Raw genomic sequence first — 27,926 nt, forward strand, 5'->3', positions numbered from 1 at the left:
TAAAGAATAAGTTTTGCTTTTAGAATAAGTCTATGTTAATTAATGTTTTAATATTTTCTTTTTTAATCATTGATTTATTTTTTGATCTCTATATTACTTAATTTGCATTGTTCATTTTTTATCTTAAACTGGAACTCCCTACCCAATAAATAATTGCCCATCCCTCATCCCCCCCATCCCCTGGGAACCACCATTCTGATTTCTGTCTCTATGAATCTGACTACTCTTGGTACCTCATATAAGTGGAGTCATATAAGTGTTTGTCCTCTGCTTATTCACTTAGCATAATGTTTTCAAAGTTCATGCATGTTGTCAATGTGTGATTTAAAGTGCCCATTCTGTCCCCCTTCCTCCCTGAAACTCTTTGCCCCCCTCCCGCCCCGCCAAGTTCAGGAATCCACAGTGCTCTCTTAGGAGTTGGCCCTTGTGTCTTTCTTCTCTCTTCATTCCTGTGGAGAAGGGCTTTTCCTAGAGACTCTGCCATCCTCATTCGCTTAGTGATTCATCTCAGAGCCAGAGACAAATGAAATGGAATTTCATTCCCAGCAAGGCTGGTCCTAAAGTCTGTGCTCATAAACTTGCTTTACAGTAATCTGTATACTTTGAATTTTTGTGCTCTGCCCACTCTGTTTCTCCCACCTATGCCAGAAGCATTGCTCCAGTGGACCAAGGGGCCCAAGCCTGAGCGACGGCCCCAGGATGTTCTGTGCCTGTGTGGTGGTTGGAGTGGTGACAGCAAGGGGGTACAGTTTAAACATGGAATTGCATTTTTATTACTTGATTGCTGCTGCTGCTGTTACCAAGGGAGTAAGGGGGCTCCTGGTACAGCTGCTTCCGACTGCAGTTCATGCTTTACTATCTATCCCTAGGAGGGAGTTTGAAACAATAAAAGGGCAGTTGAGGAGGTAGAGAGCGGCAGCACCTGTACCACCCTGCCACCAGACTTAGCAAGTCTGAATGTAGCTTTAATCTTTTTTATTTTCTAGTGAATAAATTATATGTTCTTATTTTATTTTCAGTGATACATTATACTTACTGATGAGATTTAAATCCTTTTGTCATATTTTAATAATGTAATTAGAGAAGGATATGGTAAGCATTTCAGTACCAAGATGATTTAATGTACAGTATCAGTGAAGTTTAGTGAGCATTACTTCTTTTTCGCAGAAAAGTTTGAAAATATAATAAAGTAAATGTTTAAAATGACTGATAATCCCAGAGGGTTACTTCTTTTATGTCACTTTACCTTTTAAAAGTATATTTAAGGTAGGCTAAAGCCAGCACTTTCCTGCACTAGGAGAGGGGTTGTAGGCTTACCATCCCAACATTTTAGTACCCAACTGGAATTTTTCATTGCCTATCTTGAGTAATACTTTTCTATTGTGAAAAGTTGAAATTATTTTTAAAAAATGCTATAGTTTATAATTCTTAAGACTTTTTGTTTTCTTTTAACATCTTTATTGGAGTAGAATTGTTTTACAATGGTGTGTTAGTTTCTGTTTTATAACAAAATGAATCAGCTATACATATACATATATCCCCATATCTCCTCCTCTTGCATCTCCCTCTCACCCTCCCTATCCCCCACCCCAGGTGGTCACAAAGCATCGAGCTGATCTCCCTGTGCTATGTGGCTGCTTCCCACTACGTATCTGTTTCACATCTGGTAGTATATAAGAGTCCATGCCACTCTCTCACTTCATCCCAGCTTACGCTTCCCCTTGCCCATGTCCTTAAGTCCATTCTCTATGCCTGCATCTTTATTTCTGTCCTGCCCCTAGGCTCTTCAGAAACATTTTTTTTTTTTTAGATTCCATATATATGTGTTAGCGTATGGTATTTGTTTTTCTCTGAATTACTTCACTCTATATGACAGATTCTAGGTCCATCCATCTCACTACAAGTAACTCAATTTCGTTTCTTTTTATGGCTAAGTAATATTCCATTGTCTATATGGCCACATCTTCATTATCCATGCATCTGTCTATGGACACATAGGCTGCTTCCATCTCCTGGCTATTGTAAATAGAGCTGCAATGAACATTGTGGTATATGACTCTTTTTTTTTTTTTTTTTTTGTGACGGAGAGAGAAAGTTTTATTGTCTAAAGCCACTAAGATTTAGGATTTGTTACAGCGGCTAACACTACTTGCCTTAACTAACAGAGATAATGTGTGTTTCTTTTTTTTTTTTTACATCTTTATTGGAGTATAATTGCTTTAGAATGGTGTGTTAGTTTCTGCTTTATAACAAAGTGAATCAGTTATACATATGTTCCCATATCTCCTCCCTCTTGCGTCTCCCTCCCTCTCACCCTCCCTATCCCACCCCTCTAGGTGGTCACAAAGCACCGAGCTGATCTCCCTGTGCTATGCGGCTGCTTCCCACTAGCTGTCTATTTTACGTTTGATAGCGTATATATGTCCATGCCACTCTCTCGCTTTGTCACAGCTTACCTTTCCCCCTTCCCATTTCCTCAAGTCCGTTCTCTAGTAGGTCTGTGTCTTTATTCCTGTCTTACCCCTAGGTTCTTCATGACATTTTTTTTTTCTTAAATTCCATATATATGTGTTAGCATACGGTATTTCTCTTTCTCTTTCTGACTTACTTCACTCTGTATGACAGACTCTAGGTCCATCCACCTCATTACAAATAGCTCAATTTCGTTTCTTTTTATGGCTGAGTAATAGTCCATTGTATATACGTGCCACATCTTCTTTATCCATTCATCCGATGATGGACGCTTAGGTTGTTTCCATCTCCAGGCTATTGTAAATAGAGCTGCAATGAACATTTTGGTACATGACTCTTATTGAATTATGGTTTTCTCAGGGTATATGCCCAGTAGTAGGATTGCTGGGTCATATGGTAGTTCTATTTGTAGTTTTTTAAGGAACCTCCATACTGTTCTCCATAGTGCCTGTACCAGTTCACATTCCCACCAGCAGTGCAAGAGTGTTCCTTTTCTCCACACCCTCTCCAGCATTTATTGCTTCTAGATTTTTTGATGATGGCCATTCTGACTGGTGTGAGATGATATCTCATTGTAGTTTTGATTTGCATTTCTCTAATGATGAATGATGTTGAGCATTCTTTCATGTGTTTGTTGGCAGTCTGTATATCTTCTTTGGAGAAATGTCTATTTAGGTCTTCTGACCATTTTTGGATTGTTTTTTTTTTGTTTTTATATTAAGCTGCATGAGCTGCTTGTAAATTTTGGAGGTTAATCCTTTGTCAGTTGCTTCATTTGCAAATATTTTCTCCCATTCTGAGGGTTGTCTTTTCATCTTGTTTATGGTTTCCTTTGCTGTTACAAAAGCTTTTCAGGTTCATTAGGTCCGATTTGTTTATTTTTATTTTTATTTCCATTTCTCTAGGAGGTGGGTCATAAAGGATCTTGCTGTGATTTATTTCATACAGTGTTCTGCCTAAGGTTTCCTCTAAGAGTTTTATAGTGTCTGGCCTTATATTTAGATCTCTAATCCATTTTGAGTTTATTTTTGTGTATGGTGTTAGGGAGTGTTCTAGTTTCATTCTTTTACATGTAGCTGTCCAGTTTTCCCAGCACCATGTATTGAAGAGGCTGTCTTTTCTCCATTGTATATTCTTACCTCCTTTATCAAAGATACGGTGACTATATGTGCGTGGGTTTATCTCTGGGCTTTCTATCCTGTTCCATTGATCTATATTTCTGTTTTTGTGCCAGTACCATACTGTCTTGATTGCTATAGCTTTGTAGTATAGTCTAAAGACAGGGAGCCTGATTCCTCCAGCTTGGTTTTTCTTTCTCAAGATTGCTTCGGCTATTCGGGGTCTTTTGTGTTTCCATACAAATTGTGAAACCTTTTGTTCTAGTTCTGTGAATAATGCCATTGGTAGTTTGATAGGGATTGCATTGAATCTATAGATTGCTTTGGGTAGTAGAGTCATTTTCACAATATTGATTCTTCCAATCCAAGAACATGTTATATCTCTCCATCTGTTTGTATCATCTTTAATTTCTTTCATCAGTGTCTTATAGTTTTCTGCATACAGGTCTTTTGTCTCCTTAGGTAGGTTTATTCCTAGGTATTTTATTTTTTCTGTTGCAGTGGCAAATGGGAGTGTTTTCTTGATTTCAGTTTCAGATTTTTCATCATTAGTGTATAGGAATACAAGAGATATCTGTGCATTAACTTTGTATCCTGCTACTTTGCTAAATTTGTTGATTAGCTCTAGTAGTTTTCTCGTAGCATCTTTAGAATTCTCTATATAGTATCATGTCATCTGCAAACAGTGACAGTTTTACTTCTTCTTTTTTCCAAATTGGATTCATTTTATTTCTTTTTCTTCTCTGATCGCTGTGGCTAAAACTTCCAAAACTGTGTTTTGGAACTGTTTGGAACTGTTTGCTAATATTTTGTTGAGGATTTTTGCATCTATGTTCATTAGTGATATTGGCCTGTAGTTTTCTTTCTTTGTGACATCTTGGTCTAGTTTTGGTGTCAGGGTGATGGTGGCCTCGTAGAATGAGTTTGGGAGTGTTCCTCCATCTGCTATATTTTGGAGGAGTTTGAGAAGGATAGGTGTTAGCTCTTCTCTAAATGTTTGATAGAATTCGCCTGTGAAGCCATCTGGTCCTGGGCTTTTGTTTGCTGGAAGATTCTTTTTCACAGTCTCAATTTCAGTGCTTGTGAATGGTCTGTTTATATTTTCTGTTTCTTCCTGGTTCAGTCTTGGAAGGTTGTGCTTTTCTAAGAATTTGTCCATTTCTTCCAGGTTTTCCATTATATTGGCATATAGTTGCTTGTAGTAATCTGTCATGATCCTCTGTGTTTCTGCCGTGTCAGTTGTTACTTCTCCTTTTTCATGTCTAATTCTGTTGATTTGAGTCTACCCCCTTTTTTCTTGATGAGTCTGTCTAATGGTTTATCAATTTTGTTTATCTTCTCAAAGAGCAAGCTTTTAGTGTTATTGATCTTTGCTATTGTTTCCTTTGTTTCTGTTTATTATTATTTCTGATCTGATCTTTATGATTTCTTTACTTCTGTGGAGTTTTTTTTTCTTCTTTCTCTAATTGCTTTAGATGTAAGGTTATGTTGTTTATTTGAGATGTTTCTTGTTTCTTGAGGTAGGATTGTATTGCTATAATCTTCCCTCTTAGAACTGCTTTTGCTTCATCCCACAGGTTTTGGGTGGTTGTGCTTTCATTGTCATTTGTTTCTAGGTATTTTTTAAATTTCCTCTTTGATTTCTTTAGTGATCTCTTGGTTATTAAGTAGTGTATTGTTTAGCCTCCATGTGTTTGTATTTTTTACAGATTTTTTCTGTAATTGATATCTAGTCTCATAGCGTTGTGGTCAGAAAAGATACTTGATACTATTTCAATTTTCTTAAATTTATCAAGGCTTGATTTGTGACCCAAGATATCATCTATCTTGGAGAATGTTCCATGAGCACTTGAGAAGGAAGTGTATTCTGTTGTTTTAGATGGAATGTCCTATAAATACCAATTAAGCCCATCTTGTTTAGTGTATCATTTAAAGCTTTTGTTTCCTTATTTAATTTCATTTTGGATGATCTGTCCATTGGCGATAGCAGTGTGTTAAAGTCCCCTCCTCTGGGGATTTTCCCTTTTATAGCTGTTACCATTTGCCTCATGTATTGAGGTGCTCCTATGTTGGATGCATAAATATTTACAGTTGTTATATCTTTTTCTTAGATTGATCCCTTGATAATTATGTAGTGTCCTTCTTTGTCTCTTGTAATAGTCATTATTTTAAAGTCTATTTTATCTGATATGAGAATTGCTACTCCAGCTTTCTTTTGATTTGCATTTGCATGGAATATCTTTTTTCATCCCCTCACTTTCAGTATGTTTGTGTCCGTAGGTCTGAAGTGGGTCTCTTGTAGACAGCACATATGCGGGTCTTGTTTTTGTTTCCATTCAGCCAGTCTGTGTCTTTTGGTTGGAGCATTTAATCCTTTTACATTTAAGGTAATTATTGATATGTATGTTCCTGTTACCATTTTCTTAATTGTTTTGGGTGTGCCATTGTAGTTCTTTTTCTTCTCTTGTGTTCCCTGCCTAGAGAATTTCCTGTAGCATTTGTTTTAAAGCTGTTTTGGTGATGCTGTGTTCTCTTAGCTTTTGCTTGTCTGTAGAGGTTTTAATTTCTCCATCGAATCTGAATGAGATCCTTGCTGTGTAGAGTAGTCTCGTTTGTAAGTTCTTCCCTTTCATTGCTTTAAAAATGTCTTGCTACTCCCTTCTGACTTGCAGAGTTTTTGCTGAAGGATCAGCTGTTAACCTTATGGAGATTCCCTTGTATGTTATTTCTTGTTTTTCCCTTGCTGCTTTTAATATTTTTTCTTTGTGTTTAATTTTTGATAGTTTGATTAATATGTGTCTTGGTGTGTTTCTCCTTGTATTTTTCCTGTACGGGACTCTCTGTGCTTCCTGAACTTGACCTTTTCCTATCCCATATTAGGGAAATTTTCAACTATAATCACTTCAAATATTTTCTCAGTCCCTTTCTTTTTCTCTTTTTCTTCTTTGCGACCCCAGTAATTCAAATGCTGGTGCAATTAATATTGTCCTGTAGGTCTCTAAGACTGTCCTCAATTCTTTTCATTCTTTTTTCTTTATTCTTTATTCTGCTCTATGGTAGTTATTTCCACTATTTTATCTTCCAGGTCACTTATCCATTCTTCTGCCTCAGTAATTCTGCTATTGATCTATTCTAGAGAATTTTTAATTTCATTTATTGTGTTGTTCATCATTGTTTGTTTGTTCTTTAGTTCTTCTAGGTCCTTGTTAAATGTTTCTTGTATTTTCTTCATTCTATTTCCAAGATTCTGGATCATCTTTACTATCATTACTCTGAATTCTTTTTCAGGCCTATTTCTTCTTCATCTGTTTGGTCTAGTGGGATTTTACCTTGCTCTTTCACCTTCTATGTGTTTCTCTGTCTTCGCATTTTGCTTAACTTACTGTGTTTGGGGTCTCCTTTTCGCAGGCTGCAGGTTCGTAGTTCCTGTTGTTTTTGGTGTCTTCCTCCAGTGGCTAAGGTTGGTTCAGTGGGTTGTGTAGGCTTCCTGGTGGAGGAGACTAGTGCCTGTGTTCGGTGGATGAGACTGGATCTTGTCTTTCTGCTGGGCAAAACCGCATCTGGTGGTGTGTTTTGGCATGTCTGTGACCTTTTTATGATTTTAGGCAGCTTTCTGCTAATGGGTGGGGTTGTATTCATGTCTTGCTAGTTGTTTGGTGTAGGTGTCAAGCACTGTAGGTCGCTGGTCGTTGAGATGGTGATCTCTGGGAGAGCTTTTGCCGTTTGATATTACATGGAGCCAGGAGGTCTCTGGTAGACCAGTGTCTTGAACTCAGCTCTCCCACCTCAGAGGCACAGGCCTGACACCCGGCTGGAGCACCAATACCCTGTCAGTCACATGGCTCAGAAGAAAAGGGAGAAAAAAAGAAAGAAAGAAAGAAAATATAAAATAATAAAATAGCATAAAGTTATTAGAATAAAATATAATTATTAAAAAAGTTAAAAAGTTGAAAAAAAAAAAGAAAAAAGGAAAAAAAGAAAGAAAGAAAGAAAGAAAAGAGCAACCAAACCAAAAACAATTCTACCAATCAGAACAAGTGCTAAAAGCTATGCTAAAAAATAAAAAAATAAAAAAAAATGGACAGACAGAACCCTAGGACAAATGGTAAAAGCAAAGCTATACAGGCAAAAGTCACACAAAGAAGCATGTACATATACACTCACAAAAAGAGAAAAAGGAAAAAAAATATATATATATATATAAAAAGGAAGAGAGCAACCAAATCAATAAACAAATCTACCAATGATAATAAACTCTAAATACTAAACAAATATAAAGCATGACGTTGCAACAGCCTGAGGCCCGCCGTTTGTTCTCCTGGGGATGTTGTCCCTGCATCACGTGACCCTGGCAGTGGTGGGCTGCACAGGCTCTGGGGAGGGGAGGTGTGGATAGTGACCTGTGCTTGCACACAGGTTTCTTGGTGGGTGCAGCAGCAGCGTTTGCATTTCATGCCTGTCTGTGGTGTCCACGCTGATAGCCGTGGCTTTTGCACATCTCTGGAGCTTGTTTAGGCGGTGCTCTGAATCCCTTCTCTTCACGCACCCCGAAACAATGGTCTCTTGCCTCTTAGGCAGGTCCATACTTTTTCTTGGACACCCTCCTGGCTAGCTGTGGTGCACTAGCCCCATTCAGGCTGTGTTCACGCAGCCAACCCCAGTCCTCTCCCTGGGATCTGACCTCCGAAGCCCGAGCCTCAGCTCCCAGCCCCGACCCGTCCCAGTGGGTGAGCAGACAAACCTCTCAGCCTGGTGAGTTCTGGTCGGCACCGATCCCCTGTGCGGGAATCTTTCCGCTTTGCCCTCTGCACTCTTATTGCTGCATGGCTCCAAAGCTTCCCCACCAGCACCCCCCCTGTCTCTGCCAGTGAAGGGGCTTTGTAGTGTGTGGAAACTTTTCTTCCTTCACAGCTCCTTCCCAGAGGTGCAGGTCCTGTCCCTATTGTTTTTGTCTCTGTTTTTTTTTTTTTCTTTTGCCTTACGCAGGTACATGGGGAGTTTTTTGACTTTTGGGAAGTCTGAGGTCTTCTGCCAGCATTCAGTAGGTGTTCTGTAGGAGTTGTTCCACATATAGTTTTATTTCTGATGTATTTGTGTGGAGGAAGGTGATTTCCACATCTTACTCCTCTGCCATCTTGAAGGTCTCTTAAGACATGTTTTTAATTGATAATGGAATATCTGTTTTGTAAAATTTGTATTTCTATAGGAGTGATATTAAATCTATTCATCTTGAATTCAGCATTCCATAGAGTTTCAGTGGTGAATAAAAATTCAGAAAGCACATTAATTGTAAAACTGAGGTGCATTTCTCAAGATTTAGCACTCTAACCTTACTTAGGATGGAACCAATTTTATATTTTAGTGAAAGGTTTTCGGTTTTTAGCAGTCAGCGTTACGTTAAACTGACTGCCAGAGCTTCTCTAATGCTGGTTTTGCTGTTGTGTTAGTGAGAGCAGTATGACAACAATAGACTCTTGAAATAGAGAGAGAATTATTAGTATTCACATCACATTGAACTGAAAGCATCTTGACCTGGAACAGAAAAATGATTGACTTGTTTTATATCAGAAAATTTAGACTTTTAATGAACTAAACCAAATGGGGAAAATTGTCTAGTACTTTCAGTTTAGATTATTAGCTATATCATTCTTTTTATTCATGAGTTCAAAAGTGTTTATTTCAGTAACGTAAGTACCTTAGACAATGATAGGATAAGTAGCACATTTGGTTTCCCCAAACTTATGATGATTATAGTAAACCTATGTACAAGTTAGTACCTTTACATATCATTTCTTCATCACAGTTTATTGTTTCAAATAGATACAAAATAATGGACTTTGTTAGCGTATTAAATAATTTCCAACTATATTGGGCGAGTACAGAAACGGGTTAAAGAAAATGTTGTGAGACCATATGATTCTTATTGTTTCCCCTTATGGAAGTATTGTCTAAAAGATTTGAAATGGTATAGGAAGAATGTCTGGTTATGTATAAATAGAAGTTTTTCATGCAAAGTCCTTCTAAGCTTTATGCCTATGCAGCTCACCTTGCCTCTTTCTTCAAATGAATTTGCTAGTTGATTGATTAAAATTCAGATGAATATTATGTTTTACAAATAAAATAATTATAGCATCTCATGATTGTATTTATCTTACATCTCATTTAATTTGAATTATGGTATTTTTCCTATCAAAATGTGTTTTCTTATAATAAAAACATGGAAGTTCTCTGGTTGGGTGTTTAGAAATTTTATAAACTGTGGTTATTAAAATGAATCTTGGTAATTTAGATAATTTTCTTCTGCTTTGATAACTTTGAAACTTTTAGTATTGTATCTAACCCTTTAGAGTTTCTGGAAGTATAGGTAAATGTACATGGAATTCTTTTTTAAAATGTATGATTTAGCTTCAAGCACAAGTGTGAGTGCCTAAGTTCTATCCTATATCAACTTCTTTGAGATTAAAACAAGATTTTTCTTCATATGGTAACATCTACTTAGACTTTTCATTAAACATATTTGAAAGCAATGAATATTATAGGGTGGAAAAAATGAATGAATTATAGTTTCTACTGCTTCTTAGTCTCTGAGATTTGTGGGATTTATGGAATATTTTTGAAATAAATTTCCTTTCCAATTTTACGTACTATATCTTTTTACTGTAAAGCAGATAGTTACTATCTGTCGCCTTTTAAGACTTACAGTGTTCTAGGCACTAAGTGCTTTAACACATTGTTAATTAATTCCCACAACAATTCTATTATATAAAGGAAGAAGCCGAGATTTAGAGCTTTAACCTTTCTCTAGGTTACTCAGATGTAGTGGGTGTTGGAGCTAGAATTCAAACCCATTTTGCATGATGCCAAATACGTCTTGGTAATAGAATGTGGTTAAAACAAACCATTACGTTTGGAAATGTGAACTTCTTATCAGGTATAAAGTTGACTTTAAGATTCTCTCAGATTGTATTAATCCTTCTCTAATAGTCTCACTTTTTTTGAATTTTTACTAGAGTATGATGTGTGTGTGATGGCATGGTATGGAATATGTGGCTGACATATACCATCCACTGGTCTACTGTCTCTTACTGTTTTTCTTCATTCAGCTAGTTAATTATGTAGATAATCAGCTGAAATTTTGTTTATTATGTTCTCTTGATATTAAATTATTTTGTAACAGAACCCAAGCATACTGAAATAAATTGAACTTAAAACACCCAAATTTTCCAACTCATAAGCTCGGAAGATCAAGGATATTGTAGGTCCAAAATGTTTTCTAAACTCTGGTTATTGACAGGTTTTTTTTGAAACAAATATTCAGATAATCCTTAAGCTTAATTAGTTCATTCTTGATTTTACCTCAGGGTAATTGGGAATGTGTCCTCTGTCTCTCAGTAAACTATAATTTTATGTTTATTCTTGAATTATCATTGTTCCTCATTATAAAATCATTGTTAAATTCTTATGGCTAAAGGAATTCATTGGTACAGCTAGGCAACCAGACAGCTACCATAAACAGCTTTCTTCTGCCATCTCCCAGTTGGAAAATCATAGAAGATGATCCTGGTTTGCCTGGCTTAGGTCATATGGCATCCCTTGTACCATTATCTGTGGCACGATATATTGAGATTGGGCCAACTTGATTATAGGCTTATCCCTAAGGTCAGGATGTCTTCTGTGACTAGAAAATAAAGAAAAGGATGACCACCATTACCCATTTATTGACTACATAATATGTGCCTATTTTTTGCCAACATTTTAGAGCTTGGCTCAGTAATAATCAATAAAATAGTTCATTGACTCCAGTGGATAATCTGGGGCTCAGAGAGTTGTAGAGCCTTCTCTTCTCTCCACTAACACTAGAGACTACATTAGTCTTCCTTAGTGCAAAGAAAGAAATGGCTAAATAAATGTATAAAATGTATTAAAAGTGTGCATTATATGTGTGTAAAAAAGAATTAACTGTATTATTAAGTGATAAAGCCTTCAAAGTAATACATTTATTGTCTTGTTTATCTTAATCATTATTTCTTTACCTTAGCTGAGGGATGCTATTATAATCATTTACAATATTTGTTAGTGTGTAAAATAAGCAACTTACTGCCTTATACAGCTAGCTACTGTTCAATCCCAAACCTGAATTCCTTTTTTTAATATTCTCTTTTTTTATATTTACTTATTTATTTTTTGGATGCGTTGGGTCTTAATTGTGGCATGCAGGATCTTTCATTGTGGAGAGTGGGCTCTTCAGTGCAGTGCACAGGCTTCTCTCTAGTTGTGATGCACGGGCTTCAGAGTATGTGGGCTCAGTAGTTGCGGCACGCGGGCTTAGTTGCCTCGCGGCATGTGGGATCTTAGTTCCCCGACCAGGGACTGAACCGGTGTCCAGTGCATTGCAAGACAGATTCTTAACCATTGGACCACCAACAAAGTCTCCAGCCAAACCTGAATTCTAACCTTCTAATTCCAAAGAATATTACACATCTCTCCCAATGATATGCCTTGCTTTTTATATATTTTAAGCCACATGGTAGCTATTTTATATACACTGTAGTTGGTTGTAACTGTTTTTCTCATACCTGAGTGATGGCCATCTGCTTCCAGTTTTTATGCTTTATTTTCAGTCATTGACTATGTTGTAGTTGTGAACATATGTTTGTTTTTTAGTTATTCACTTAATACATATTTATTGAGTACTTGCTATATATATATATATATATTTATATGTATATATACACACACAAACATACCCAATATATACTTTTTTTTTTTTTTTTTGTGGTACGTGGGCCCCTCTCACTGTTGTGGCCTCTCCCGTTGCGGAGCACACGCTCTGTTCGCGCAGGCTCAGCGGCCATGGCTCACAGGCCCAGCCGCTCCACGGCATGTGGGATCTTCCCGGACCGGGGCACGAAGCCGTGTCCCCTGCATCGGCAGGCGGACTCTCAACTACTGCGCCACCAGGGAAGCCCCCAATATATACTTTTATAAAATAAATTATTATTTTGTATTGTATTATTCAAGACACTGGATTTTTCCAACAGAGGGGTGGTTTTCTTGCAGGCAAAGAGATCACTTGCTGGTAGTATTTACAGGAGGATCTTTTTTTGTTGAGCATATCTTTTGCATATATTGTATTGTAATATCCTTATATTTATCTGTAGGTTTATAAGCATGCACAGATATAATATTATACGAATAAAGTATTATTTACAATATGGGAAAAGCTAAATAAAGTTTGAATTAGAACTTGGTAGGAAAGATGGTGCTTGAGCAGATGGTTTTGTTAGTAAACTGGTTGCTGTTTTTTTTTTTTTTACGGAAATGATATAAGCTTATTTTAGAAAGTTTGCAAAATACACCTAAGAAAAAATAATGAAATAAAAATAACCTGTAATCTCAAAAATAAATCACTGATAAAAATTTTGATATCTATTTCTAATTTCTTTTGCAGATATATATCCATATCTGTTTATATAAACATATTTGTTTAAATAAACAATATGAGCTATGCTATACACTTTGATTTGACTGTTATTCATGATAGACTTTTGAACATTTATTTCAGTTTTCCCTCCATTATAAAAAGCCTTGCGGGACTTCCCTGCTGGTCCAGTGGTTAAGGCTCCATGCTCCCAATGTAGGGGGCCTGGGTTTGATCCCTGGGCAGGGAACTAGATCCTACATGCATGCCGCAACTAAGAGTTCACATGCCGCAACTAAGAGTCCTCATGCCACAACCAAAGACCCCGCATGATGCAACGAAGATCTAGCATGCTACGCTGAAGATCCCACGTGCCACAGTGAAGATCCCATGTGCTGTGACTAAGACCTGGCACAGCCAAATAAATAAATAAACATTTTAAAAACCTTGCAATGAATATGCTTATTTCTTCTCCAGGAGTACATTTTTGATCCCCTGCATAAATTTCTAGAAGTGAAGTTTCTTGGTTTAGGGGCATACAGAGTATTCAGGAGAATATAGCATACTGACAAATCGAAGATTACTAATCCAAAAGGTTGATCTGGTTAGTAATGACTAATCTAAACCTCACAATCATATTTCAGCTAGTTAAATCTGTTTTTTTTTTAATGAGATGTACATACTGATTAATCCTTAGCACTATCTCTAAAAGTGTTAGCACTCTCTCTGTACTCTCATCCCCAGCTTAGAAGAGTTGTCATATGTAGATGATAAAAGTAGATTATTAGATGACAGAATACAGATTTTGTGAACCAAAATTTAAGGACTATGCTTTTCCAAAAACACAAATTTAGAAAAAGCAAGATAACATCTGTTATTCTTTTCAGGCTGATCAGTTGATGTTCGCTTTGCATTTCGTTCGAGGCATGCATCCTGAACTTTTTCAAGAAAATGTAAGTGGAAGGAAAGGAGAAAATTATTTAAAAAGTTGCATAGAAATCTGGTAATGGGCGGACTTATGGTTAGATTAGAAGTTACTTAAGGCTAGAAATTACATTTCAATCTATTTTTTACTTAGTTAGAAGTTTAGTGTAAGATGCTGATTTACAGTTCTACTCTCGTTTGGGTGAGCCCAGTATTCTGAAGCAATGGTAAGGCAGGGAAAGAACTCTAACTTACCATGCCACCTAGATTTTTCTGAACACAAGTCCACTTTTCCAGGGCACCAGAAGAGTCAGCCTTCTTATTTCCCTCGTCTAAGCAGTGGAACTGATGAATATAAAAAAGTTAAACAATATGGGTATGCCACTACATTATTTATTACCTCCACTGACTTGCTCAGAGTCAGCAGATGAAGCAAGAGGGTGGGCAGTTCTCAGAAGCCTTCTTTGAGCCTGTAGGTTTATGTTAATATTTTAATGTATAATTTATCTTTTTTTGTCTGTGAGTTCATTTCTGGTCTACCATATAACCCCCTCTCAAACTTGAAAAGAATTTCCTTCAAGATAGAACTAAGTAATCCATCTCTGACCTGCTTCTAATATTAAAAAAATTATTTGTAAGTGATTTTTCTCATTATTATGCCATTATCATTAAAGTGAGCATTCAGTAGCCAGGGTGGCAGCAAATAGTATATATGGACAGTGCACTTTGACCTAGTAACCTTTAACTCTCTATGGTCAGATTGTAACTATGCTCTGGGTTCCCCTCATTTGAATAGTTAAAAGAAGGCATACCATTCCATGTGACTGTTTTCTCTTTTTCTCTAACTCCACATGCTCTGGCTGACTTGTATAGTTTCTTCCAAATTTAACTTGACTCTTTTTATTTACACTATTTACTTTGATGCCTTTCCCTCCTCCTGTATGTTTTTCACCATGCTCAGTATGTTCTGCTGTATAAGACTTAATTTTCCCTAGTTTTCCCTCCTGGAGTATAAATAAATTATCATTGGGAAAGGAGAACAGTCTTATTTGACTCGCATAAAGTAGTACTGATAATTTGTATTTTATTTATTTGTGACTGTATAACTTCAGTAGGAAGAATGAGTGGTCAGAGTGGGTGGAGGCAGGAAGTATGTTGCTTTGGTAATTTTTCCATATGGCTCTCAAATTTTAATACGTCCTGGCTTTATTTGCTGGCCAATGTGTAACAAATAATATGGTAGTGCCCATAATTATCTGAATGGGTAACCCAGAGTGAAGACACAGATTTTCTAAGAGCTCTAGATTCTGTAACACTTGATCAATTTTGATTCCATGGTTTTTTTTAAAAAAAAGGAGTAATGGCAGTCTTCTCCCAATATGTTGGAAAAGATAAGTTAATGGTAGTACTTTTCTCTATTTTTCCCAATATACACAATTTTTAAACTTTGTATGCATCTTACTGCTTATCTATTAGTGAGGAGTAGTATTTAATAGGAAAAATTAAAGGTAGTGACAAATGCTAATTGAATAAGACATTTAAATTTTTAGATGTTGAGACTCACATGTATAATGTAGTTCTATTTTTTTTTCCCTATTTTTCCCAATATACACAATTTTTAAACTTTGTATGCACCTTACTGCTTATCTATTAGTGAGGAGTAGTATATAATAGGAAAAATAAAAGATAGTGACAAATGCTAATTGAATAAGACATTTAAATTTTTAGATGTTGAGACTCACATGTATAATGTAGTTCTATTTTTTTTTTTTTTTTTTTTTTTTTTTTGCGGTACGCGGGCCTCTCACTGTTGTGGCCTCTCACATTGCGGAGCACAGGCTCCGGACGCGCAGGCTCAGTGGCCACGGCTCACGGGCCCAGCCGCTCCACGGCATGTGGGATCTTCCTGGACCGGGGAATGAACCCGTGTCCCCTGCATCAGCAGACGGACTCTCAACCACTGCGCCACCAGGGAAGCCCTGTAGTTCTATTTTTGTCTTAAAATTATTCTAGTAGATTTTGTTTTAATGTTTTATGTTGGTATGGTACATGAAGTCATTCTTATGTTAATGTCGTAGAGTGGGAAGGTATGAAAGGAGTTTTATTTTTTTCCATGTTTTTAGAAAGCTAAATTGTAAGCTGTCTTATGGGGAAATTTAAAAAGATTTGTTAAATGGTTAGAATATTTTTTGTGTTTCTCATATTTTTATTTAATAGGAATGGGATACATTTACAGGTGTGGTTGTTGGAGACATGTTGCGGAAAGCTGTAAGTTAGAATAACAAAATTATTATTTCACTCTTAGTGAAAATAACTCTGGCTTTGATTTCATGAAATATAATTTGCTTGAGAGAAGTTTTAAATTACTGTTGAAATTATATTTTTATTAGAGGACTATATCTTTGCCTCTATTGCCCTAATAGAAAATGGACCTATATGTGTTTTTTTGTCCTTGAGGACATGTATTATTCTGAGAATATTAATTAAATATAAGAAATTAATATGGTTTCTTTTTTTTCAGTGTATATATATTTGGTTCCAAGAACACTGTTGTAATTTGAAGAAGATCAAACCTCGTAACATAACTAGGAAAATTTTCTTATATAAGTAAAGTTAAAAATTACTTCATTTAACTTTTGACAACTTTATTCAAATTTAGCTTTTTCTCTAGTAATTTTCTATTTAAACATGTAATGGATAATATTTGTCTTCAAAGCAACCTATCCAAACTGTAATGCGAAACCTAGATTATATCTGACATGCAAAATATAATTAAAAATATTATAATTCTATGGAAGTTTCTTATTACATTTGAGTTTTTCTGAAGTTTTACAAAAGATTAAGCCCTATGAAAATGAATGTAACATTTGTCTAAGTGTTTACCAGTACCTGACGTTATGTAGAATTTTACCATATTGACTTGTAAAATAGATAAAAATTAAAGAATACATAGAATGAGTTTTTTTCAAAATAGTGTTCATAAAATTAGCTGGTCAATTTTTAATTTTTTTGAAGTCTGAGTTTTACCAGATATACTAAGGAAAATAATTGCTCTTATTAAAAAGGACTCTCAACAAAGAATACGTGATCAACTTCCGTCTTGGATTGATCAGGAAAGAAGCTGGGCAGTGGCAACATTAAAGGTATTCCTCTTCTACTATGAGAGATTTATTTTTTTTAGTATTTGAGTTATTTCTCTTTATATTTTTATGTGCTACTTATTCATACTCAGTGTTGATATTTTTGGGAAAATGATGTAAAATCCCTGGGTAAAAGAATATCCAAGAATTATTCTGATTAGTGCTTTAAACAATTTTAATAGAATGCAAAAAATCAATAATTATGAAAAATAGTGAGAATTTGAAGAGATTTCTGGATTATTGGGCAGGACCTCTGAACTATTTCATGAACTCCTAATGGCAAACTTAATAATAATCAACATGATACAGTTAAAATTGTTTGAACAATTGATCTACTGAGAGGTTACACTTGGAAAAGAATCTTAACTGTGTTAACCTAAAAATTATAATGATGGGGCTTCCCTGGTGGCGCAGTGGTTGAGAGTCTGCCTGCCGATGCAGGGAACACGGGTTCGTGCCCCGGTCCGGGAAGATCCCACATGCCGTGGAGCGGCTGGGTCCATGAGCCATGGCCGCTGAGCCTGTGTGTCTGGAGCCTGTGCTCCGCAACAGGAGAGACCACAACAGTGAGAGGCCCGCATACCGGAAAAAAAAAAAAAAAAAAAATTATAATGATGCTTTTTTTCACATACTAATTTCTTGTTAAGTAAAGAAATGCAAAACATTTAGGAAAGGGGGGCTTTCCTATTCAGAGAAAGTTTATAATATACATTAGTGTTTTATTATCATTTTAGTTTATAAAACATTTTCAAATGAATTATCTTATTCAATTATCACACAAACCTTAAGAGGGAGGTATTATTAACTTTCTTTTTACAGATGAGAAATAAGAATCAGTGCAGCGAGTTGCAAAATGCATGAACCTATTTTCTTTTCAATTTCATACATATTTTTGAGGAACTGTTATGTGCCAAGCATCATGTTAAATACTTCAGATGCATTACTTATTTTATTATCACAATGACCTATTGAAGAAGTCATAATTATGCCTGTTTTTGAGAAGAGCAAACTGAGGTGTAGACAGGTTAAATAATTTATCCAATATCAAATAGCTGGGAAGTTTTGGAACTATGATTTTAATTAAGGCATTCTGACACCACATTCCTACATGCCTTTGATATGTAGGTTTTCCAAATATAGTGTCTTTTTCCTCTCTTTCTCTCCTTCCTTCTTTCCCCTCCCCACAGTTTCTTCCCCTGGTATGACTTGGGCAGTGAGGATGGGGGCATGGGGAAGAAAAAGCCTAACTCCCAACAGTTCTGTCTGTGTTCTTTACTCAGGCTAAAGTGTTGTTTTTGTGGGGAATGAAAGACAAATATACTTCTCTCAAAATCTGTAACATATGTTTCCATTCTTCCTTTCCTTTCCCTGCTTTTCTTCACAACTATTCTAATGGTACAGTAGCACATGGTTAAAACGGTAGGAGTAGCCAGCAGTTATTGATGACTTACTATGTTCAAGGTATGCAGAATTTGAAAGTGGATCATCTCATTAGATATTTTCAACATTGTGAGGGAGCTACTGTTATTGTCCTCATTTAACAGATAAAGAAACTAAGGCCCAGAGTGATATAGTCACTTATTTATGGTCACTGAGAAAGTATAGAGTCAAGATTTGAAACTGGGCATATTTTTGCACTCTAACATGGAACTCCATTCTGGCAATGGTTAAAATTTGCACATGGTTTTAATGAAAGTATTCTTTTCTCCACAAGGTGGAGATAGGTACAAATGTTTTTACATAGAGAAAAGATTTGTTAATTTGCAGTATTGATTTAGTACTACTTTGGAAATATTTGCTTTTATTTAATTCTGGATTAGATAAGTCTGCCATACTGTTTCTGATCTAGAAGTGATTAAATAAGCCAACACGAATTAGAAAACAAATGGTAAATATCAATAATTGGTTTCCACTTACTTTTTTTAGTGTGTGTGTGTATTTAGTATGGATGTATGTATATGTATTTATATTTGCTTGTAGCTCAGTATATATGTTTATTTTTATTTTTTAGATTGTTCTCCCCAGTCTTTATCAGACCCTCTGTTTTGAAGATGTAGCTTTGTGGCATACTTATTATCATAATTCAATGTGTGAGCAAGAGTTTCCATCTATTCTTGCAAAGAAAGTTTCCTTATTTCAGCAGGTAAATTATCTAAACGTGTAAATGTATTTAATGTTTCTGTTGTCACTCAGAAGCCATTTAAATAAAAGCTTTGCCTTTAGGGTGTCACATAACCTTAATGGGCATATGTGGGAAAAGGCTTTCTGCTTTTGCCACCTTGTCCAGACAGTGAAATCATTGGCAACGTTTCTGGGTAGAGTGTCTCCCACTGTAGCTTTTCTTACTTCCTCTGCCTCTGACCCAAGGGGGACTTCTCAATAGAGAACACGTCTTACCGAAATAAGTTTAAGTATAGATTGTACAGGTTCTTCACTCTTTTCCCAGGGTTCTCCCTAAGGAAAAGACCTTATGGTGAGGAACAGGGAACTTTTTTTTTCCATTTTGTTTTGAAATATAATGATGAAACCTACTGGTGGGTTCCACTCAGTCTTTTGGCTAGACCAAAGTCTTAGGTTGGAGAGGACACAGGAGTTGACACTCCAGGAAATGACCCTTCCATTTATATTTCTTAACTAGGCTGCTGGCTGTGCTTCTGCCCCTTGTTGAATTCTGTTTCACCAAGTGTGTTTAAAAACAATTAAAAAAAAAAAAAAAACTGAGAAAAACTTCATTTGAAAACTTAAACATCTAGGAACAGATAGATATGATTCAGCATAAAATTGGTAGTTTGAAAATTTTGGTTAAGAGTTTTATGCTTCTGCACTGCTGTCACCAAGAATGCTTTACCTACATACCCTTATTTTCACCGGCCATTGGGCCCTTTATTAGTTCCTGAAGACATAGCTAACGCTATGACCCTTACATGCTGATGTTTACTTTTGATGGTAGATCTGATGAATTTTAGTAATATTTTGGCTATTAAAGACGTGTCTTTTTATATACCTATTGTGACAGTTTTAGGCATAGTAAATATTGTGGTAAACATTTGTTTGATTTAACATTAACTATTGTTTAGTTACAGCTGTTATAGGAACTTTATTATTTAAAAATACTCTGTACTTTATTTTAAGGTTCTTGTGGTACAGGCTCTCAGACCAGACAGATTGCAAAGTGCCATGACTCTATTTGCATGTAAAACTCTGGGTAAGTACACTTCTTTTCTAGAACTAGACCAGTGACCTGAAGTATGTGTTTTTAATTTACATTTTATTCTATGCTGACCTTAGTTTAGAAAGATTATACATTTTTTCCCCTTTATCGTACTTATCTTACAATCTCTACCTGTTTTTTTTGGTTTTTTGTTTTTATTTTGGCCACTCCACGGGGCATGTGGGATCTTAGTTCCCCTACCAGGGATCAAACCCACACCCCCTGCACTGGAAGCACGGAGTCTTAACCACTGGACCGCCAGGGAAGTCCCTTGAAGTAACCTTTTACTACCATTTTTTGAGAAAATAGAAGCAATAAGACAGAAAATATTAATTTCCCACTAACAGTTCTACCAGCTACCTACAATGGTACTCATACTCATTCTGCTTTCCCTTCTGTTACTCTGAATGACTGTCCTTGCTCCAATTAAAGGCCAGCCATTTGCTCTTTCCTTTTTCATTCCTGCCATTATCCCTTTTTCCTGAATCATCAATTTCACCTTCTTTACTGGATCCTTTCTGTTAGTATACAAACATATTTTAGTATCACCTGTCTTAAAAATGCTGCCCATGACCCTCTATCCCCTTTCTTTCATCCCATTTCTTTATTTTCTTCTACAACAAAACATCCTGAAAGTGTGTCCATAGTCAAAGACCACAGTAATCCATTTCCTCAACTCTTATTCTACCTTCAACTCATTCTATTTGTACTTCCTCCCTAAAGTTCCACAAGATTGCTCTTGTTAAGGTTAATGAGGTCTTCTTCCATATATCTATTTCCAAGTGACTTCTGTGCTTTTATCTTACTTGATCTCTCAACAAAGTTGTCCATTTGTTCCTTCTTTAAACACTTTCCACTTTCTTCTCTTGATTATTATGTTTCCTCTTTCATTTCTCAATCCTTTTAGGATTTTCCTTTTCTCTTTCCTTTATTGGTTGCTTCTCTGTATGTTGGAGTATTCTTTCTTCCTTCTAAATGTTGGAATATTCTTCCTTCCACTGCAGTCTTGCCCTGGGTTCCCTTCTTTCATTATTATACATTCTTTCATGACCTCATTCAGTTCCTGACTTTAAATATCATTTGTAAATTACTGACTTTTATATCTCTTATTTCTAACCCCAACCTCGCTGTGGAATTCTAGGATCATATATACAGATGCTCATTTGATGTTTTCTTATGAATGTCAGATGACCAATACAGAACTTTTGATTTGTCTGTATTAGGATCCACTCAGTTGCTCAAAACAAAAAACCCAGAAGTGATCCTTTCTCTCTTTTCGTTACTTCATATACCCAATCTACCAGCTAGTCCTTTTGGCTCCAACTCTAAAACTTACTCTGAATTCATTTACTTGGTGTCATTATTACCAACCTAATGCAAACCACCATCGTCTCTCACCTCATTTACTGCCATAGCTTTGGCTCTATCTTCATAATGTGGAGAATCTAATTACTTCTCATACTTCCACTACCATCTACCACTTTTTTCAAGCCACCATTATATCAGGCTTTCTTTCTTTCCCACTTCCAGTTTATTCTCAGCATAGCAGCTAGAGCGTCTCTTGAAATGTAAGTTAGATCATATCACTTCTCCGTTCTAACTCTCTGATGGCACCTCATCTTTCTCAGAGTCCCTCCATTGTCTTACAGGGTCTTACCTCTTCTGGTCCTCTTCTTCCCCTCAGATCTCATCTCCTACCACTGTCACCCTTGCTCAATCTTTAACAACCACAGTAGCCTTTTTCCTGTTTTTCTAGTGCTGCAAGTTTGTTTCTGCAGTCTCAAGGCCTTTGCACTTGCTGCTCCTTCTTCCAGCAGATTCCACCCCCAGTTATCACCCTTGCTTCTCTTCTCAATTGTCATCTTTTAAGTTAATACTTTCTCTGAGCACTGTCTATATAATAATGTACTCTTTCCTCAGCTCTCCATATCCTCCTTTGCCTTGTTTATTTTAACTATTATCACCATCTGACATATTGTTATTTACCTGTTTATTAATTTCCTTTTCCCCAACTAGAATATTAGCCACATGAGGGCACAAGCTTTGTTTTGTTCATGGTTGTGCCCCAGTGCCTTAAACAGCTTCTGGCGCATGGGCACTGTAAGTGTGTGTTAAATCAGAGACCGCTTTCCTCATCGGTCTCCCTGCCTCAGTTTGCGCTTCCTCTTCAGTCCATTCTCTCCAGAAGGCTGTGTGAGCTTTTAAAAACTTAAACCAAATCATCTCTCTTTTTTGCTTAACATTTCCAAAATCTTTTCAAAAAACACTTAGAATGAATTCCAGATTTATATATGATTGATGCTTGAACAGCATGGTTTTGAACTGTGCAGGTCCACTTTTATGCAGATTTTTTTCTAATAGTAAATACTACAGTACTACATGATCCACAGGTGGTTGAATCTGAATATGTGGGACTCCGGGTATGGAGGAACTGTGGATACAGAGGAACTACGGATACAGAAGGTCAACTCTAAGCTATGTTCAGATTTTTGCCTGTGGACGGTCAGTGTCCATAACCCCCCTGCATTATCTACGGGTCAACTGTATAAGCTTACAAAGCCCCACACAGTCTGGCCCCAACCTTCTTCTCTAACCTCATCTTGCTTCCTTCTTGCCTGCCACTGTGCCTTCGTGGGGAAAACAACCTTAGGGCTTTTGCACTGTTTGTTCTCTGTTTTTGTTTGTTTTTTCTTTTTTATTAATTGTTGGCTCCTCTGTATCATTCAGATGTTAACGTTGCATTTTCAGAAAGGCCTTTCCGGGCCATTTAATCAGTACCAACACATCTACCTGCTTTAATTCTTTACCCATTTCTTAACACTAACTGATATATTTCTTGCTCATTTATATATATTTTTTGTCTGTTCCTATAACTCTAATGCAAGTTTAAGTAAAATGAGGCAATTTCAGAGAAGTTCTTAGGAGGCTATTCTTTTCTCACCCATGTAGTCTTTAAAAATATGCTCTTTGTGCCACATTGCACATGACCTTTCTTATTGAATTTGTAGTTTGACCCTCTGCCTACTCTCTGAAATACTTCTGTATTGTATTATTTCATCTCTAGGTTAAATGACATTTAAGGTTTAATGGCATAAGTGAAAACCTCATGATATGCACATATTCAAATGCTTTGAAAGTTTAATATACTTCTAAAATTATACTCTACCTATTTCTAAGCAAAAGCCATATATACTGGTATATGGCCTGATGACTTTGTATTTGGTCAAGTGGTTTATTAATACAGTTTTTATATAAAATTGGAGGTTTTACTGTATGAATAAGTTTTAAAAGTTCATATTGCTGGAAAATGACAAGCACTTATCTTTTTAATCAAATTTTAGAGATTTGATTTCAAATGTAATTTCTCAAACATTATTCATATGGAAAGACTTTTATTAAGTTTTAGCAATCCTTTTTATAATCTATAAACTTTAAAATAGTAACTTATAAAGATGCATTTATGAAAGTAGTTTTGGTTTGAAGATTTAAGTTAGCAGAACATGCCTCAAAACTTTCAGGCATGCTGCTTTAATATAATCCTACAAACCAAGCCTTGTGTACTAACACAGTCTACTGCATTACTTTTTCAAAATAGCAGTTACCAGATGCAGATATTCTGACTTCTGTAATTCTGATTTAATAATTATTCTGAGCACAATATTATGCTGTGTGTATTGAGGTACTCATGTTCACAGAAGATGGTGCAATAGCTGCAAGAACCAGTAACTTCTCAAAGGTTCTTCATCAAAAAGTCTTTTTGAGCCTTGAAACTTTCCTAGTTTTACATTCCTCTACTTCTCTTATCCATGCTAACATCCCATCCCATGATCTTTGCTTCCATAGCTCAATCTGTCCTGTGACATCTGTGTCTAAGAGAAAAGGAAGGACATAAGGAAATGTGTATTCATTTTCTATTGCTGCTGTAACAAATTGCCGCAAATTAGCAGCTTAGTACAATACCCATTTATTATCTCATAGTTCTATAGGTCAGAAGTCTGGTAGGCCCTCCTGGTTTCTCTGATCCAAGTTGCCCAAGGCTAAATAAATACAGGTGTTGGTCATTTGGACTCTTATTAGGAGGTTCTGGGAAGAATCCATTTCCAAACTCACTCAGCTGAATTTGCACCATGCAGTTGGACAATTGAGGTTGTTTTTGTCATTTTGAGTTCTTAGAAGTCTGTCTCAGTTTTTAGAAGCCTTTGCATTCTTTGATTGTATTTGTGGCCCCCTTCCTCCTTCTTTATAGCCACCAATGGCAGATTGATTTCTTCTTATGCTTCACATCTCTGACCGCCCCCTCTGCCTCGTCTCTCCTGTTCTCTCTTCAGGCTGCATCTCTTTGACTTTAAGGGGGAGAAGTTTTTCTGCTTTCCAAGGCTCAAGTGATTAAATTGGCACACTTGGATAATATGGGATAATCTTATTTTAAGATCCACGACCTTAGTTACATCTACAAAGTCCTTTCACAGAAGTACCTAGGTTAGTGTTTGATTGAACAACCAAGGGGTAGGAATCTTGAAAGTGGTATCTTTAGAATTTTACTCTACCACAAAATGTTGGACATTTTTTGTTTGTTTCCAGGCTTGAGTATTATTGCATTTCTAAAGAGTATTTTCCCATTTAATTGGTTGATGTGTGTTAGATTAGATAGTGGTTGTCGATTTTCCTTCTTTTTATTGATATTTGTGTTACATTTTAAGAGTTGTCTTTTTTCTCTGATAAAGGAAAAGTAATTTTCTTATCAGTCTCTTTGTTAAGGAGGATGAGATGAATGAGGAAGAATGAATCAACTATACTTGCTAACTATAATAGTTTGATAGTATTTGCTGCTTTCTTTACTCAGATACCTAAAAAGTACAGGAGCAATATTCTTTCCTTTTTATGGGCTTCCCTGGTGGTGCGGTGGTTGAGAGTCCGCCTGCCGATGCAGGGGACATGGGTTCATGCCCCGGTCCGGGAAGATCCCACATGCCGCGGAGTGGCTGGGCCTGTGAGCCATGGCTGCTGAGCCTGCGCGTCCGGAGCCTGTACTCCGCAACTGGAGAGGCCACAGTAGTGAGAGGCCCACGTACCGCAATAAAACAAAACAAAACAAACAGAAAAACAAATATTCTTTCCTTTTTAAACTGCAAATTAGTTCTTTTTTATTATCTCAACATTTTGTCTGAGTAAAATAAAATACAATAAAGGTTAGAGTTATTTTGTTGACTTATTTTTAGTTATTTTTTTCTTTTGAGAGAATTTATGTATTTTAACCGTCAAGGTCAAAATATAAGATCCCAGTGATTTACAAGTAGTTTTATGCTTTGATAATTCACAATGGGATGAACATTTTTGGCTCTTTAACTTTATTGAATAGCTTTGAATGATTGACACTAACAGTTCAAATGCTGTCATGAGTCAAAATTAGTTGGGTTTTAAAACCAGTGATTATATATAGACTAAGTTTACTTAAAGTGCAATGTGGATTTTACAGGAGTTTTGTGGGTGGAATGGCTAACATGCAATTCCCAGTAACATGAGTGTCACCTGTGTTATCTTAAACAGTAAACTGTTTCTCATGAGTTTTTTCTCTAAATCCAAAATGTTCCAATACTTTGAAATATTGTATAAATTGGATTAATGAATATATATTTATCTTCTGTGGGATTTTTTTTTAACATCTTTATTGGAGTATAATTGCTTTACAATGGTGTGTTAGTTTCTGCTTTACAACAAAATGAATCAGTTATATATATACATATGTCCCTATATCTCTTCCCTCTTGTATCTCCCTCCCTCCCACCCTCCCTATCCCACCCTCCAGGTGGTCACAAAGCACCGAGCTGATCTCCCTGTGCTATGCGACTGCTTCCCACTAGCTATCTACCTTACGTTTGGTAGTGTATATATGTCCATGCCTCTCTCTCGCTTTGTCACAGCTTACCCTTCCCCCTTCCCATATCCTCAAGTCCGTTCTCTAGTAGGTCTGTGTCTTTATTCCTGTCTTACCCCTAGGTTCTTCATGACATTTTTTTTTCTTAAATTCCATATATATGTGTTAGCATACGGTATTTGTCTCTCTCTTTCTGACTTACTTCACTCTGTATGACAGACTCTAGGTCTATCCACCTCATTACAAATAGCTCGATTTCGTTTCTTTTTATGGCTGAGTAATATTCCATTGTATATATGTGCCACATCTTCTTTATCCATTCATCCAATGATGGACACTTAGGTTGTTTCCATCTCTGGGCTATTGTAAACAGAGCTGCAATGAACATTTTGGTACATGACTCTTTTTGAATTATGGTTTTCTCAGGGTATATGCCCAGTAGTGGGATTGCTGGGTCATATGGTAGTTGTATTGGTAGTTTTTTAAGGAACCCCCATACTGTTCTCCACAATGGCTGTATCAGTTTACATTCCCACCAACAGTGCAAGAGGGTTCCCTTTTCTCCACACTCTCTCCAGCATTTATTGTTTCTAGATTTTTTGATGATGGCCATCTGACTGGTGTGAGATGATATCTCATTGTAATTTTGATTTGCATTTCTCTAATGATTAATGATGTTGAGCATTCTTTCATGTGTTTGTTGGCAGTCTGTATATCTTCTTTGGAGAAATGTCTATTAGGTATTCTGCCCATTTTTCAATTGGGTTGTTTGTTTTTTTGTTATTAAGCTGCATGAGCTGCTTATAAATTTTGGAGATTAATCCTTTGTCAGTTGCTTCATTTGCAAATATTTTCTCCCATTCTGAGGGTTGTCTTTTGGTCTTGTTTATGGTTTCCTTTGCTGTGCAAAAGCTTTGAAGTTTCATTAGGTCCCATTTGTTTACTTTTGTTTTTATTTCCATTTCTCTAGGAGGTGGGTCAAAAAGGATCTTGCTGTGATTTATGTCATAGAGTGTTCTGCTAATCTTTTGCTCTAAGAGTTTTATAGATTTTAACGTTAGAAATAATAATTGAATTTATGCTTGGCTCTGTATACAAAATGGTGAGCAAAACAGATAAAATTCCTCATGGAGTTTAAAGTGTCTATTTGTTAAATTAAGAAATAATATGGTAATCATTTTAACTTTTAAAAGATAATTTCTGTATTGGCATGTATTTTCCAAATAAAACACATGTTTCAGTCAGTATACGCATACCTTGTTTTATTGCACTTTGCAGTTACTGTAGTTTTTACAAATTAAAGGTTGTGGCAGTCCAGTGTCAAGCAAGTCTTTTGGCACCATTTTTCAAACAGCATTTGTTCAACTTGTGTCTGTGTTGCATTTTGGTAATTCTCACCATATTTCCAACTTCTTCATTATTATTATATTTGTTATGGTGATCTGTGATCAGTGATCTTTGATGTTACTCTTGTAATTGTTTTTGAGGTGCCAAATAATGCCTACATGAAACATTGAACTTAAGTGATAAACATTATGTGTGTCTGACTGCTCTACCACCCAGCTCTCTCCCTCTCCTCAGGCCTCCCTATTCCCTGAGACACAACAAATTGAAATTAGGTCAGTTAATAACACTAAAATGTCCTCAAGGTAAAGGAGGAGTCATGTGTCTTTCTCATTAAGCTTAGTGAGGAAAGCATGTCCAAAGCTGAGATAGTCTGAAAGCTAGGCTTCTTGCTCTAAACTGTTCGCCAAGATATAAATGC

General features: G+C 36.2%; 1 protein-coding gene across 2 annotated transcripts in view; it reads left to right on the forward strand.

The window, feature by feature from the left end:
* DYNC2H1 (dynein cytoplasmic 2 heavy chain 1) overlaps positions 1–27,926 on the forward strand; it is a 372,035-nt gene that overhangs the window by 186,686 nt on the left and 157,423 nt on the right. For both annotated transcript variants that reach the window (XM_004282190.3, XM_049714064.1), the window contains exons 71-75: positions 13,899–13,964; positions 16,153–16,203; positions 17,001–17,078; positions 19,087–19,218; positions 20,208–20,280. In XM_004282190.3, coding sequence (XP_004282238.2) covers positions 13,899–13,964; positions 16,153–16,203; positions 17,001–17,078; positions 19,087–19,218; positions 20,208–20,280 — 400 coding nt within the window. The remainder of the gene's footprint in view (positions 1–13,898; positions 13,965–16,152; positions 16,204–17,000; positions 17,079–19,086; positions 19,219–20,207; positions 20,281–27,926) is intronic.

This window comes from Orcinus orca, chromosome 8 (assembly GCF_937001465.1).
Source record: "Orcinus orca chromosome 8, mOrcOrc1.1, whole genome shotgun sequence".
Classification (NCBI taxonomy): domain Eukaryota; kingdom Metazoa; phylum Chordata; class Mammalia; order Artiodactyla; family Delphinidae; genus Orcinus; species Orcinus orca.